The sequence below is a fragment of the Pungitius pungitius genome, chromosome 16 (assembly GCF_949316345.1).
Source record: "Pungitius pungitius chromosome 16, fPunPun2.1, whole genome shotgun sequence".
Classification (NCBI taxonomy): domain Eukaryota; kingdom Metazoa; phylum Chordata; class Actinopteri; order Perciformes; family Gasterosteidae; genus Pungitius; species Pungitius pungitius.
Genome location: NC_084915.1, coordinates 9,130,871 through 9,147,110, shown reverse-complemented (window position 1 = coordinate 9,147,110; position 16,240 = coordinate 9,130,871). Strand labels below are relative to the sequence as shown.

General features: G+C 41.7%; 1 protein-coding gene across 3 annotated transcripts; it reads left to right on the top strand.

Annotated features, from left to right (window-relative positions):
* The first annotated feature begins 1,231 nt into the window (after window positions 1-1,231).
* Window positions 1,232-14,603, top strand: abcg4a (ATP-binding cassette, sub-family G (WHITE), member 4a). Of its 3 annotated transcripts, XM_037466913.2 has the most exons (16): window positions 1,232-2,725; window positions 2,838-2,888; window positions 4,590-4,827; window positions 8,155-8,272; window positions 8,358-8,490; window positions 8,578-8,628; window positions 8,999-9,144; window positions 9,242-9,365; window positions 9,584-9,698; window positions 9,785-9,924; window positions 11,049-11,147; window positions 11,266-11,434; window positions 11,534-11,634; window positions 11,722-11,880; window positions 12,450-12,568; window positions 12,738-14,603. In XM_037466913.2, exons 3-16 carry the CDS (start codon window positions 4,599-4,601, stop codon window positions 12,961-12,963), a joined length of 1,929 nt encoding a protein of 642 aa, XP_037322810.1. In that variant the 5' UTR covers window positions 1,232-2,725; window positions 2,838-2,888; window positions 4,590-4,598; the 3' UTR covers window positions 12,964-14,603. The 3 variants fall into 3 exon arrangements, with proteins under 3 accessions (XP_037322810.1, XP_037322807.1, XP_037322808.1); XM_037466910.2 differs by lacking the exon at window positions 2,838-2,888; XM_037466911.2 differs by lacking the exons at window positions 2,838-2,888; window positions 11,049-11,147.
* Window positions 14,604-16,240: the final 1,637 nt, after the last annotated feature.

Below are 16,240 nucleotides of genomic sequence, written 5' to 3'. Positions count from 1 at the left end.
GTGCTCATTTGGTACAGGTACGTAGCAGCCAATTCCTGTGAAAAGGGACAAGTTTGGATCAGCAACTTTATCATTCGGGTTCATACATAAACACAGAGGGCCAGTGCTTAGTCAACATGGTGCATTAAAAGTAATCATAAAATGAGAAACTAATACTTTAATCCCTCAAAGCAAAGACACACTCCGATAATTATGTTGTTGCAGCACATGCAAAGAGCCAAACCTCCATACATATATATATATACACAAACTTTATTACAACAATATTTTCAAATAATTACATCAAGAGGACATCTCGGGGTAGCTGAGTGAAAAGACAACCAATTATCCTGTCTCATTACAGCTCATTAAATCAGACATTGATTTAAACAGTATTGAATCTGTGGGGAGGAGACTCACCAACATCCAGCCTGCTGTACTGCCCTGAGCTTTCTGACAGGAGCTCCCAGTAGGTGTGCTCGCGCTCATCTCCAGCCACTCCGTTCACACTCTCCAGAAACAGGCCAAAGTTTGGGTCCTCCCTCACAGTGAACCTGGCCACGCAGGGAGAGAGAGTCAGGACATCTGTCTAAGGCATAAATAGGTAATCACAAACAGAGAGGGGATGTCCTTACTTGAAGTCCTTCTGCGTCTCCTGCAGTCTCCTCAAAGCGCTCACCAGCACACCTCCCTCTACCACGGAGCTGAAATAGGTCTCAGGGGTCATGTTAGACAGGTCATTCTCCACCGACAGTCTGATAGGACGAGTAGCCGGTCCTGCAGATCAAGTTAGATTCAGTCATGTCCCACTTTGCTATGATACGTGCACCCAAAAGTGACTCATTGAGGAGGACATTGTCTTATTTACCTGTTTCTGTGAGAGCTCCGTGTGTCAGGAGCAGAAGAAAGCCTGCAGAGAGGAGAGCAGCTGTCCTCAGTGCCATCCTGTATGCTCTTGTCTTTCAGATGTCGACTAACACTGTAGCTCACTACTAATAATGTGTCAGCCTGACCCTCATTCACGAGCACACTGCAGTTCTAGAAAGACTTCACTCCTGCAGCCACCATGTCACGCTGTAAAGATGCCTTTGCGGAGTTTAAATATTCACAGCTACGGACTGAAACTGTCGTGAGTGTTTGCTCTTATGTGGCATTCAGTCACCGTTAATGTGTGCTTTAGGAGTAGAGAACCACTGTTATCTCGGAGGCGACTTAACAACCATTTAGCCGATTAATCATCCACGCCGCTGTGTTTCCTCAAAGGGTGTGAATAGAATGTTGAGTGTTGATCTTCGATCATTTATGTATTAACTCAAACGTATTCTTCAGAGAGTAAGAAAGGCCATATCTAGATCCTTAAAGCAAATGGTATATTATGCAATATTATGCAATCAGCATATGAGCCTTTTATGTAGAATAATGGATTTAAGTAGCCTGCTGGAGCATAAAATAAATCCATCTTCATCTGTCTCTATGACAAGACCTACATTCTCTAAGCTGTGCCCAATGCTTTGGGCGGATAAAGGTTTGTTTGGTCACGGTTGATGATGCATTCATGACCGAGGCAAACATCAAACTGAGACAGGTGGGTCGCTTTTCGCCGAAATCGCTCACGTTGAGACGATAACAATCGTTTTAAATCGGTCCGATTAACAGGCGGGTACAATTTGCTAAAAAAGATTTTGACTTCCTCTCAGGGGTGATGTAAGGCGTGTAGGGCCCGCTTGAACGCGAGTAACCCCGGCGGTTTTACCGAAAATAACCCGGGCACTGCAGCATCAGCACCAGGCTGCGCAGGTGCGGCCTTTAAAGAGACAGCGGGGCCCAAAAAATAATAATTAAACCGAAACCCTCGTGGTGAACAAACACCGTCAACAGGAGTGCGGTGACAGCGGTGTATCCGAATCGTCTGTCCCTGTAGTATGTGGCAGGAGGCGAAATAGAAAAGTGCAGTCCTCAGCGGAGCCTCATCCTAATTCCACAGGGTTATTCCCATCCCTCTCGTTTCCCGAGAGACACGCGCCCCCAGGATGGAAAATACAGCTTTGAATTAGCATGTACGGGAAGCAGATTGTGGCATCCATTCTTAATGTTTTTAATCAAATGTGAATCAATTCCTACTTTTAGGTAGCCTCAAATAACCGTAACATCATTGCAACGTTTATACAGGCACTTCGGATGTGTTTATCATCATCTGTCTCTAAATTCCCCATTTCACAATTTGCTCCTTTTTGGTTTTGTTTTGCGAGAATAAGGATTATCGAGCGAGGATTATATCAAAACCAAAATAACATTTGTTTCCCCCCCTCCATTAGCATCCTTTCAGCAACGCCCTGTATCCCAGACCGGCGTGCGTACCACACACACGCACTAACCGGCAAGAGGGTAACGCTGGCTGCTCTATCGAGCTGCTGCTGAGGCATCTGCAGCGCCGTTTGCCCGATTTCCGCCTCATTCCAGATGTCACAGTGTGTGAGTATTGCGATGCCAGTTCGGATCGGATGGATTCACCGGACGGAATAATCGCACCGTGGGAGACAGAAAAGATGACAGGCATCCTGTTCCCCTGACGGCTCTCGGGGACGCAGTCATAGTTTGGGGCCGGACATGGTTTTAATGTGGGGAGTTGCTGTAGTGGATGCGGGATGCTGTGCGCCGCACCCCGACATGTATTGATAAGGAGAACACAGACGGGTCCGTTAATGCCTCTCGACCGATACGGATTTTTGCTGGATTCTGGCGCACTGTGAGCATCTTACTGTTGTTGTTTTCGTTGTTTTTTTTCTTCCTTTTGATGTCCATGGATTGTGCTGTTTTGTCTGACGGGATCAACTGAGCACTGTGGTTCTCTCATCCAGTGAGGTAAACCAGAGCTAAGGTGCTCACCTGGTCATTTCAACACACAATAGGTATGTGCAACGTGTGCGTGTGTGAGGGTTTGTGTGTGCACGTGCATGTACAATGCAACACTTGGCAGGAGCCTTATTGCATATGTGTCCACAGCATTATGTATAACTATAACAAAAAAAAGTAATTTCTCCTTACTGCTCTGTCAATTTGCTGCCTCAATAGTGTGTTTTCATCCTATCAGTTTGTTGTTAACAGGTGCTTTTTGACGAGCTGACAGCATCCCCCATCATTGATAAGTCACTGCAGAGCACATAGTCACCACACCACTGCAAAGCTACATTTATTAACCATATTTCACCCCCCGGAGACAGCTACAACGGCTGTGTGTGTTCACATGTCCTTGCTGCACATGACGGAACATCAAGGCCCTCAATCTGACTAAGAGGCCATCAAGGCCTTTACTGAGTTTATATGCAGACTTGTAGGGGAAATACACTAATGGCAGGCTGATAAATAAAAGCCATGTTCAATTTCCTTCATCAGCACTCTTCACATAGGATTTAGCTGCAGATATGCAGTATGTCATGGGTAGTTGTACTATGGGACCGGCATGGCAGCAGTGGATGTTTGTCTACTGCGATCATGTGTTCAAACTTGATATGAGTTTGGCTTTTTTTTAATGCTGCTTTTAGTATCTATTTTAGGCTCGCTTTGCTCCATGTTAGCCTTGATGAGTGGTGTCTTATTTATTTGTTACAATAACCTTGTTTACCTGAATTAATTAAACTTGAAATGCAATTGTTAAAATAACATTATCATAAGATAAGTTCCTTACCAGTGTGCCTGAACTAATCACTAATTCATTTTAAGCCCATCATGTATATCTGCGTGTCCACATGACTTATTTATTGGCCAAAAGGTGTTCAAGGCAGCACCAAATTGTTTGGGTATTTGTATGCCTACGTCTGCCAATGCCAAGTACATGTAGACAAAACAGGTTGTTTAGAACTATTTTCTAACTTTTTTGAGAAAAAAAATCAGAATTTCATGGATGGCAGTGCACTATTCTTTTTCATTAGACTGTACATGCAATATTTAAAGTTGTACATACATCTCCTGAGTTTTAAACATGACCATCGTTTCATCTAAGAATCACATGGATCTTTATTTACAGGTACTTATTCCAAAAGAGGTCAATTAGTACATTTAAAACCACTTAACCCGATGAATGAAATAATGTCAGCTGAATCTCGCACCTGCAGACATCTTAGATTTGCTGATATGGGTGAAATAAAGTGGTGCAGTTTCAGATCATTGTAAAGCTAATGGACCCCCGCATATCATAAAAGATGCTTCAGAGAGGCCGTCTTGTCTAGAAGGAAATGCATGTGAATCAGCAGTGTGCTGTGCTGCAGGACTGAAACCAGATCCTGCTCCTCAGACACTCATTCCCCCAACCAGCCCTTCATAAAATAAAATATGATCAGATCACACCCAGCACCTAGTTTTAAGACGGTGTCTGCAATCAACCTAAAAATCCTCCTACAACTCACCTTTGTGTCCACACATCTTATGCTGAGGCATCAGTCTTCTATGAATCAGTCAACCGACTGGAAAACAAAGGAGCCAAAACCAATCAATGGACGTTTGCCTAATTCAATCTAAATCTGGATTTGATACTTTTCACGCATGAACATGTGAGGCTTTTTTTTTTTCTGAGACAAGAGAGTGGAGTTGAGCATGTCTGTCCTCCTTTGCAGTCGTCCATCATGGCCGAGAGGACGCTGGAGCAGGGCTCGGTCAGCATCCCCATGGAGGAGACCAAACTCCCCAGCGGGGCGCCTCCGGAGGCGCCACTGCTCGTCCACTTGAAGAAAGTGGAGAACCACATTACTGAAGCTCAGCGCTTCTCCCACCTCCCACGCCGCTCTGCTGTGGACCTGGAGTTCAATGAGCTCTCGTACACCATCCGCGAGGGGCCCTGGTGGAGGAGGAGAGGTACTGCAAAGCTCAGTTTGCACGGTAACAATGATGGATGGGCGAGCCAGCGCCACCCATGAAGATCAATATCTGGAGTGCAGTGATCCTCAGTGAACCGTCTTAAAACCGTAGTCATATTTGAGGCCATTATATACACATATAGATATGTATGTGTAAAATATACATGTGTATACAGTGTTACCTCTTGCTTTGCTCCATTGTTTTGACACATACTGTATAGCCCAGCCGTGTCCTCACACACACACGCACACACACACACACACACACACACGCGTACACAGAGAGAGAGACGCACACCCCCACTTGCAAACTTCAACCATGTTGTAGCAGGTAGTGTGCTGGTGAGCTTTGCTGCGCTCAGCAGAGTTTAGACCTAGTTAATAATTTACACTCAAAGGTTGGCACACTGCCTGCCTCTCTTCTTTTTCCCCGTGTTGTCTATACGATCGGTGGTGAGTCAGGCCCACGATTGATCTTCTCATGAAATATGAACTCACCAACTCACCTTTATTAATGATGAGCCTCCAACCTTTGGTCATGCATGCTTGTCAACTAAACCACCCTGTGTAAACTGTTATGTTTAGCTGCTCTCGCCACGTTCTGTGTATTTAGCAGGGTGCAGACAGTGGACTTAAGAGGACTCGTTTATTCACATACGCCACCTAGCATCCTAAGGAGAGGCCCTGCATTATGCATCGCTGGTTGTCTTGAGTGTTATTTTCAGTCTTGTGTAATATTGACATGCATTATGAACATCTGGCTGAGGAGTATGAACGAGCAGGATCAGAAAGCACCTGATGCAGATGTTTTTGCTTCAGTGGTCTGGCCTAAATCAACCTGTGGTATCTGCTGTTGTTTGCGTGCTCCCTACGGGGAGCCTGCTTCAACTCATTACGCTGTTGATGTGTGAGCAGGAAGGGTCTCAGCTTTGACTAATTAAGCCTTGCTTGCCATTTACTCTCCTTCCAATCTGACTGAACCTCCTGTCATATACTTGTACATCCATCCCCTCATGACCCTTTTCTGCCTTTCTAATTACTTTTTCCAATCCCACGGTAATATACTCAGGGTTTTGCGCTTACATTTCACATAAACTGTAGCTTAAACGGTGGGGCTTGTTGGTGTTTGTGTCTCTTTTGGCCCGCTAAGCTTCACGGATTCTCTGCAGTTTCTGTCGGCTGAATTAAAGCTGTAAAAGAGGTGTAATCACACAGAGCTTAAAGCTGTTATTTTATTGTGATTGTTGCTAACCAGATATAGTGTATTATTGAACGAAATGCACTAGTCTATGTAATATCCGTCTAAATATATGTAATTACAGCCGATAGAGAAAAGACGATGATTTGAATGAGGAGCCTCAAACCCACGATGTCATCTGTAATTCAATGTGTTTCCTTCTTTGAGGCATTGGCGCATAATTATGAGTTACTCCGTATAATGTCTCCATTTAACTCCTTATGGAAAGATTGCCTAGGAAAAATCTGTAAAATGAGTTGTTTTATTTTATTGTAAAAAGGCTTCGGAAGGTTATTTGGCCACGAGCTGCCCTGTGTCTGCTTTTGTTGTAGATTCTTCTTCACCATTTATACCTCTTAAGTTGCTGTTGTTGTGACCTGCTTGTTAAGGGTATTCTACTGAAACACTTGCCCAGCTACCAAACAGGAAGGGCAGGAAGAGGGAGAGAGAGCAGGACAAGGTTTACATGGCTCTTGATCGGCTCAGTATTTTGCTTTTTACTGCATTGCTGAATTGTTGGGAGGAAGAGGAGTGTGGTCATGTTTACAGATAAAATCACGTCTTCATCTCAACACGCTCTGCGCTCCTTTAAAATGCATCACCGTGTATACAATAACGAGAATTGCACACTGATTTGTTAAGTGACCCCAGCTGCTTCACTACTGTCATTTTCTTGCGGGACTTTTACAAAAAATGTACAATTTGGATTCTTTTGTGTAATTGGATTTGAACATAAGGAAGCCTTGTCTTTGGTAATTTATTCCATTCTGTTGTAGACCATATGGTGAGAGAAAGTGTTTCACAATATGAAGTGGCAGCAGTCTATATAGTGTCTGGGTATATGATGTCTGCTAAATGTCCTGATGACTTTTGAGAATTATCAAGGAAATCAGATCTTGTTGCTTGTGAATTAAACCATGGGAATAATGAATGTGCTGATGTCATCAAATGTTATCAAAGAGCCTAAGAATTTTCTTAGACAGTCTAGATTACAATAATTGTATTAATGTAAAAAAAACATTGATCAAATCACACTGCTTTATGGAAATGTAATATTTCTGGTGTGAGAATTGAGTTGCCATTTGTGTCAAAGGCTCCAAATTGAGGCGTGAGATGACCCCACCTCAACCTCAATAATAAATCCATGTGTATTTCTTATGGGATCAGACGCGATGTACACGACGTCACATGCTTTTAAATCAATTTGTCTGCGATCAGGATGTGTTCGCAGCAGCACGTAAAAAAAAAACATTGCTACGCAGAGGGTCGGATGATCAGTATGCGCCACATGCCGGAGCAGGACTGCTTCACTTACCGCAGGCTGCTCTGCTGTCTACGTGGAGGCTCTCTGATGTAATGACCCTGCGGGGGTGGGAGGGGGGGGGGCCTTGCCATTAGGCCACTTTACTCACAGAGTGAGGGTTCACAGGAGCAGGCGGCTCCGCTGAGCCCCTTACACAGCTTGAAACAGGGAGAAGAGTCCCTGAAGAAATGGGTGAGGGGAGGGGTGGTAATGAAAACAGGATACTTAAATGCTTTTTAACTTTAACTGGAAGCTTTCATATTGTGAGCTCTCAGTAGTACCAGCCAGGGATTTTCTCTGCTGGAGGTAAATTAAGCTCTCTGTTAAAGTAGTATTTTTATTTTTGTATTTTAAGTGTAACAGTGCTTCAAGTTCCATAATTTATAGAACATGAAACATACATAAGTCAATTCAACCGTGTGAGATGGTGCAACACACGTTCAATACATTTTAAACGTACTATTTGTAATCTATGTTGTAAGGCAGGCTTTGATAGATGTATTAACATCTCATTTGGCTTTTTAGTGGTTTCTTACCAGTTAGTTATAAGGGCTTTTTGTCTGTGATTACTAATGAAAGTTCAGAATACACTTCAGAAATATTTTGGGCGTCTTATGAAACGTGTGGTCAATGGACTAGAATACTAAATATAACAAATGACTTATTGTTTCTAATCTTTCTACAAAAAGAGATTATATTGATACATGTCTGAGAATGATGAATGAGAAACCAGACCAATTCGAGCCGTGTAGATAATAGCTTTTCCCCCTTTTTGTTTTTTTCAGGTTACAAAGCTCTCCTTAAGTGTTTGTCGGGAAGGTTCAGGAACAAAGAACTGATTGGAATAATGGGGCCTTCTGGAGCTGGGAAATCCACTCTGATGAATATTCTGGCGGGGTACAGGTGGGATGTGGAAGATGCTCTTCTTATCCTAATTCCCTGTGTTGAAAATGGCTAAAATATAATTGAGTTTCCTGTTTGGAAACAGAGAAACCGGCATGAAGGGCAAGATCCTGGTGAATGGGCGACCGAGGGACCTGCGGACATTCAGGAAGATGTCCTGCTACATCATGCAGGATGACATGCTGCTGCCACACCTCACTGTGAGGGAGGCCATGACGGTGAGGTCATCCAAAAAATAAATAAAAATATACAGTTAAATACTCCATAAAATCACAATGTTCAATCACCTTCTGTCTGTCTTTCAGGTGTCTGCCAATCTGAAATTGAGTGAAAGCATGCAGATCAAAAAAGAGCTTGTGAGTCTGAATGCAATGGTTGCATTTTCATTTGCAGAATTATTTTCAGTAATAGGTGTGCAAGACAGTAGCAGTTTGTAAAAACACTTCAACTTCAACAGTCAATATGAGTGATAATACATACTAATGAGACAGCCGGCTTCATCATGTGGTTTCATCTTACTGTAAAATAAAGTCTACGTAAAACACTTTGGCCAATAATGTCACATTAACTGTCCATATATGAAAAACTCAAATTGTTAATATACTAACGTTAATATACTAATACAGTCCCATGTACCATGAATGTGTATTGTATCCTTATTGCCCACCCACAGTGTCCGTCATGTGCGTCCTCATGCGACCACATCTGTTTCTGTGTGTGTCACAGGTGGATGAGATCCTGACTGCTCTGGGTCTTCAGGAATGTGCACAGACACGCACCAACTGTCTCTCCGGAGGCCAGTGTAAAAGATTGGCCATTGCCCTCGAGCTGGTCAACAATCCTCCTGTCATGTTCTTTGATGAGCCCACCAGGTAGGATGTTACTTGGCTGGTTTTATTGTGATACATCAACACAAATGCCGGTTAAACAATGTCCCCGTGGATCTCCGTCTCATCGTGTGTCCCATAGTGGTTTGGACAGTGCGTCCTGCTTCCAGGTGGTTTCCCTGATGAAGTCTTTGGCTCTGGGAGGACGGACAATCATCTGCACCATTCACCAGCCCAGTGCCAAGCTCTTTGAGATGTTTGATAAGGTAACTTGAGTGCTTCTGGCGCTGGACACATTTGGCTTTCCATTAGCATCTGCCCAGACCAGGGCGCTACAGGTTAGCATGATTCATTTTATCCAGCTGACAAGCCGCCCAGCAGTCGATACACAGTCCTGTTGTTTTGTCTGTTGTTCATATATTAAACAGACAGTCGGTGCGTTGGAGACAATGTTGACTACGCTGTATCTGTGTTCCTCCTGCAGCTGTATATCCTCAGCCAGGGTCAGTGCATATACAAGGGCACAGTCCCTTACCTCATCCCTTATCTGAAGAACCTGGGCCTGCACTGTCCGACGTATCACAATCCTGCTGACTTCAGTAAGTCAAGCTACTCCTTTAGAACAAGCGCGTGTCTGCGTCGGACCGTGTTTTTGTTCTTACATGCTTGTCCTCTCTGTCTGCAGTCATTGAGGTGGCGTCAGGCGAGTATGGGGATCTTAATCCAGTGCTGTTTGAGGCTGTCCAGGGTGGCCTCTGTTCCGAGGAGAGCAAGAAGAACTCCAGAGACAAAAATGACTCTTCTTCTCCCTCTCAATGTCCCAGTGTGAGTGGTACCACCCCTATCATCTGGCCCCACACCTGTACGTTTTAGACTATCACACGGGATAGCCTGTCGTCACGTGGTAATAAAAAATCTACTACTACAAAAGACTGAAAATGTCTGACTTCGCATGTAAATTTCATCAGACTTTACAACTTTAATTCAGTGATTTCTGATAGATTATCTACTTCCATTAAGCCATAAGGTATATACTCGTTTCACCAATGGACTGTATGACCAGCGGTTCTTTGATAACTTCTTTTACGGTCTTAAATAAGTAGTCACCTGTAACAAGTACCTGTATAAGTTATCCAAACGGTTCCCATCTTATCCACTGCATCAACCTTTGTCCTCAGCCTCTCGCAGCTTCTTCTAACTCGCTCTGTGAGTCCGATTAGTCAACTTTGGGAGCATTAGCTTAATGCTTATACCGTAAATGTAAATGACCAAGAGCCCACTGATGTATGATTGTTTCTGCATGATGCAATTTTTGACCTTCTAATCCTTGAAATATTTGATCGGTTTATTGATTTTCTCTGTTTCACTTTCTAACTTGTGTTTTCCATGAAAGCATCAGAAAGTAACCTTTACACTAATAACCAAAGATTATGATGAATTTCATCCTTATATATATGTCAAAAAGCCTCTTAACTTTCATCTTATGTGATTGCGTGACTCAAGATATTGTTGCAACTTTGGTGACCTTTCACTCCCACTCAAAATATCTGCCTCCATTCATCACTATGTATCGTAGGTGCAGACATTTTCAAAAGTGCAATTCCTTTCGGGATTTTTTTGTCTATATCGACATTATCAAATTGTCAAGAGAACGTGAAATGTCTCGTCAGCATTAGAATTGGGACGATTTGAATATATTCTGAATTATGAACTTAAATAACATATTTATCACGTGACAATACTAAAATACAATACTAATACTAATACATTTTAACCAAAACATAAAAATACATAATTAATAAATCCAACTGCTTCTATTTTTCTTATTTTCACAATTAGGAAATATATGATTTGTCTTTCAAAGATTGTCTTATATTTGTGTATTGTGTATCTATAATTTAAAATGATTTACATACTTAACTACTTGCTCTTACTGTCTTTCTCCACAGGAAACAGGAACACTTGAGAAACATAGCTTTGCCACCAGTACATTCACACAGTTCTGCATCCTCTTCAAAAGAACTTTTGTAACGATATGCAGAGACATGGTAAAATAATTATTCTTTTGTCCAAAGGCAAGGCCTACTATGAAAAAAAGGTTTAGTTTGACTCCTGACATCAATTAATGTGTTTTGTTGTTGTTGATGTTTATTTTGTGGTTTCCAGGTGCTGACTCACCTCAGGGTGATGTCCCATATTTGTATTGGAGTGCTGATTGGCCTGCTTTATCTCAATATCGGCAATGATGCCAGCAAGGTCTTCAACAACACCGGTTTCCTCTTTTTCTCCATGCTGTTCCTCATGTTCGCTGCCCTGATGCCCACCATCCTAACCTGTAAGATGCTGAATCTCTGGATAGATGAGAAACCTTCATTAGCTGTTTGTTGTTCTTGTATGAAGTGAAAAGTGTTTTAACACTGCTGTTGTTCCACAGTCCCTCTGGAGATGTCCGTGTTTATGAGGGAACATCTCAACTACTGGTACAGCCTGAAGGCCTATTATTTAGCCAAGACCATGGCTGATATACCATTCCAGGTAATACTAAAATGAAATAGCACATAATGGTTTGGACATGAATACTGTTTGTTTCAACATAGCAACGCTTGAAAATGTCTTCTCCAGGTGCTTTGTCCCATAATGTACTGTAGTATAGTGTACTGGATGACTGATCAGCCACCAGAGGCGGTTCGCTACCTGCTCTTCATGGCCTTGTCCACATCCACAGCCCTGGTGGCCCAATCCCTAGGTCTGCTTATAGGGGCCGCATCCACGTCTCTTCAGGTAGGATTGGGCCAGGAAACTTGAAACATACACATACACTGAGAATGAGCTTTTAATTGAAGTAGGAGACAATTGCTGGTGGCTTTGTTTAATGGCACCTTTGAGGGAATTAAAGTGAAGTAACAAGTAATGTAAAACTTTTGTTTTACTGCAGAACAATTGTTAGTGTAATGCAATGACTTCATGATGAGTACTCTGCAAAGAGTAATAGACTACAGATTTATGGAGTTAGAACAAAGCGAGCAGCCCCTCATCTCCACTTGAGGGCAGTGGCTTCAGGTACACTTGCTGCATTTAACATGCCAAACCTTAATCTCTCGCTGAACTGTTAGTAGTTGGGGTGCATTGTGGGTGATGTGGGCACAACAAAGAACAATAATTGGGTTACATAAGTTGTTCTCTCTGTTTCTGCTGCATTGACTTTGATCCTTTAGTTAAATGTCCATCATGAGTCCAACAATATAATAGAAGTGCAATGCTAAATCGGCACAATGATCCTCTAAGTACATTCAGACAATTCATTCTACTGGAACAGTTTTTCATTTGAATGTTACTCATTTTTTCCACAGGTGGCAACCTTTGTGGGTCCAGTCACAGCCATACCTGTACTTCTCTTCTCTGGCTTCTTTGTCAATTTTGACACCATTCCAAAATACCTACAGTGGAGCTCCTATCTTTCCTATGTCAGGTACAGTTTATCTTGTCCACATTTGTGTCAGACAAGATATTTATTAGATTAGATTAGATTTATTTTTGCTTGTACCTGTCTTTGCGGTAAAGCTTTTATTTTATCTGAAATAATATCTTTAATAAAGATTTTTTCATTTGGTACACAAGTAAAAAGTGTTGTCTTTCAGGTACGGCTTTGAGGGGGTTATACTCTCTATCTATGGGATGAACCGGTCGGAGCTTGAGTGTCCGGGTGTTGTGTGTAAATTCCAAAAGCCAGAGGAGGTCCTGCAACTGCTGGATGTGGAGGACGCAAAGCTGTACGTGGACTTCATTGTGCTGGGGGTTTTCTTCCTGGTCCTCAGACTAGCGACTTACCTGGTTCTACGATACAAAGTCAAGTCAGAGCGCTAAGACGTCCAAAGGATGATGGATTTGAACCCCTGCACATTTCCTCGCAGTGTGGGATAGTAAGCAAACATATAGTCTCTATGTACTTTATATACATATACAAAAACTTACACAAGTCCAGCACATAAAATCCCCACAAAGCTGTGCTGGACCACCAAGCTGTACAGTATAATATTCTCTTTTAAACATTTTTCAAGAAAGAAGAAAAAGTGCAGTTCTTTCTCCCATTGTTGTCCTTCAGGTAATAGTATTTTCCGCACACCATTACCTTTCAAAAATATTGTGTATCTGCAGTCTACATAAACAGAATACACAACAACGTACCAGAAAGCATGTGTCCTGAAACTGAGAAATTTTGATCCAGCCGCAGGGTTTATGAGGACTCATAGTGACCATCGTGGTGCAGGAGTGTCCAATAGTTTCACAATCCGATGGCCAAACTGATAATCCAAGCTTATTTTTGGATCAGAATCCCGTTAATTAATTCGTCATTGGAAAGCACCCATGAAGATGCCGCAGGAATACTATTTCTCGATATATGCCCTCTTATTTCCATCATGAAAAGTGGAAACTTTCAGTGGCGGAAAGCTTTTGACTTGCGACTTCTCCTTCTGCGCTAGGAGCATCTCAGCATCTTACCAAGACGCTGAACATGATGGCTTTTCTCTGAGGAAATGGAACATTAACAAACTGCCAGTGAATGACTTTCCTCACTCTTCATTCCCAGTGCTGGTCATTTTTGCAGGACCTTCTGCAGTACCACTGAAGCTAGTGGAACGGTTTAATGTGGTCCTCAACAAAGATGATGTGGATTTACCCTTTCAACAAGGCCCAATGTTCCTTTCTCCTCAATATAACAATGTTTGTTTCCTCTGCAAGAGAGGAAGCATTCAGTTAAGAGGGAGCAGATTGCAAAATCAAGACTGTGATTTGTAGCCTGGTGCAGAGGGCTGTAGCACAGTGGGAATGGTGTTACAGGTGAAACGGCCGATTCAAAGAGTCTAATCGGCGTTACTCCTTCGACACATATCTTTGAACTGCTTGTTCCCACTCGTTGGATAACTCTTGAGCTGCCGCCTCCCTGAGCTATGAAGGGAAATCACGTTGTTTTGTCATCCTTTTCTCCTTCTTCCGCTTTGCTGACGTCTGACAGATGTGTGTTGTCCAAAACAATGAAACGCTGGCTGGGCAGTTTTTGTGCGTCTGACCTGGAATGATTTGTGTTTCCTCTGCTTCATTATTTGCACCTCCACCTTATGTATATGTACATGCTGGTTCACACAAACACACACACACACATACACCCGCACACACAGAGGTTCTTATGGACACAGACCTACACCCACAAACGCTCACAAGAAAACACATACATTAACCCTCTGCAATGTTTAGAAGAAACCTTCTTGTTCCGGGGCAATGCAAATATTTTACAATAGACTTGCTATGAAATATTTCTTACTTAAACTATGCTACTTGGTACCCTTATTATAAAGCATAAAATAATAAGTATATAATCAGTGATTGTACAGTGAAATTGTTATGCTGTAAACAAATGGACATTTGCACTTTTCAATGTTCGTTCTTTTTTTATTTGAATTTTATTTTTGTTAAACATATATACATGCATATATATATATATATATATATATATATATACTGTATATGTGTGTGTGTGTGTGTGTGTGTGTGTGTGATGCTTGAAAGTATAACAAGAAAGCAGCAACCGAATGTTGCATGTTCACAGGAATGAAATTTATGAAATATTAAATTTCCGATTGAAGCGTAACAATTTAATTTCCCCATCCAAATGTATGTATCTTGCCATGTTTTGAGGAAATGCAAATCCTCTGCTTTCTGCTGAACTATTATAGAATATCTGTAAAAAAGTGCGTCACGGCTGTAGATACAAAAAGAAAAAAATTGGGAGTGAAAAGTACCGTAGTAATGTGTGAAATGTGCTGGAAGGAAGACAACCAAATGCATCATTAAGTTGCTAGGTCTTATGGCGGCCTCTTTTGGAACAAACTGGATGAGTGAAGCAGCTTCATGATCATAGATCTGCTTCACAGTTCGGCAGCCGGAGTCCTGCTCAAACAGAAAGCTGCAGAGAAACGTTTGGATTCTGTCATTAATAGCAATAGTCAATATTGTGATGTTTGATGGTTATACCTCCAGAACCTGTGACATTATTTAGTCAATATGTTTTATATTAAGACCTTGATATGAGCCCTTTTGTTGCTACCAGTTTTACTATGTGCAATATCCATCCGAAGGTATTTTAACTAAATGGGGCCAATTTCTACAGAGAAAAATGTGACGCTGCAATCTCTCCTTTCTATCTTTTCATTTAGTAATTTTTCGTTGCTTCTGGTCACTGACTAATTTGGTGGGTGTGTTTAATGAATGTCTGTGTTGAGGATTTAAATTTGAGACAGAAGCAGAATAATAATAAGAAAAAATACTGGTGCTGTACTACAGCTACCAAGCAGATATTTAATTTTTAATTTCAGGCCAAATTGTTAGCAGAGGAAAATGTGTAGCAAGAAGGAAGAATTACATAAAGTCTGTTTAAAAATCAACACAGCAGATATATGTGTCTTACCTTACTTATAAATATAGTAAATTCCATGAGGTAATATTAGGCCTGCAGGTATAACTTTATAAGGTAAAAAAGAAGAAGAAATGAAACAGCTCCAACCTCTGAAGGAAAGCATGGTTCATTGTCAGCGTTGAAGTCATTAAGAAGTTCGGGATTAACATGTTAATCTTTTGACCAAAGAAGAGGCACTCGCAATGTGTGTAGATATTCAAATCCAGATGGATTATATTGATCTGATTAGATTTGCTTTGCAGCGTCCCTCACGGGTCAGATTGGTGATCACTGACAGATGTGTTTTAGCTGGGAATGCTTGAAAGCAGCGTTCTGTAAGAGACTGTGTACAACGAGGAATGTATGCTCATGTCAAAATGCTTTGCCGTCTTTGACATTATAATTTATCATTTCACTATTCACTGTTTCTCCTTTTTGTCATAATAAGCCACCAGACTACTGTGCACTCATGCATGATAAATAATACACAGGCTATCCCTACAGAAAGCTATGTCGTTTGATAGAACATTTATAATTTAATGGAAAGCGGTTTTACACTGATTTTTTTTCTTTCATTTTTATTTGTCGGAAGTACATTTCATTTTCAGTTTAATTTATGGTTTCTCGAATCAAAAAATGCAAGTTCTGTGTACTGAACGCTGTTCCAAGGATTATAATAAAGATCATTTA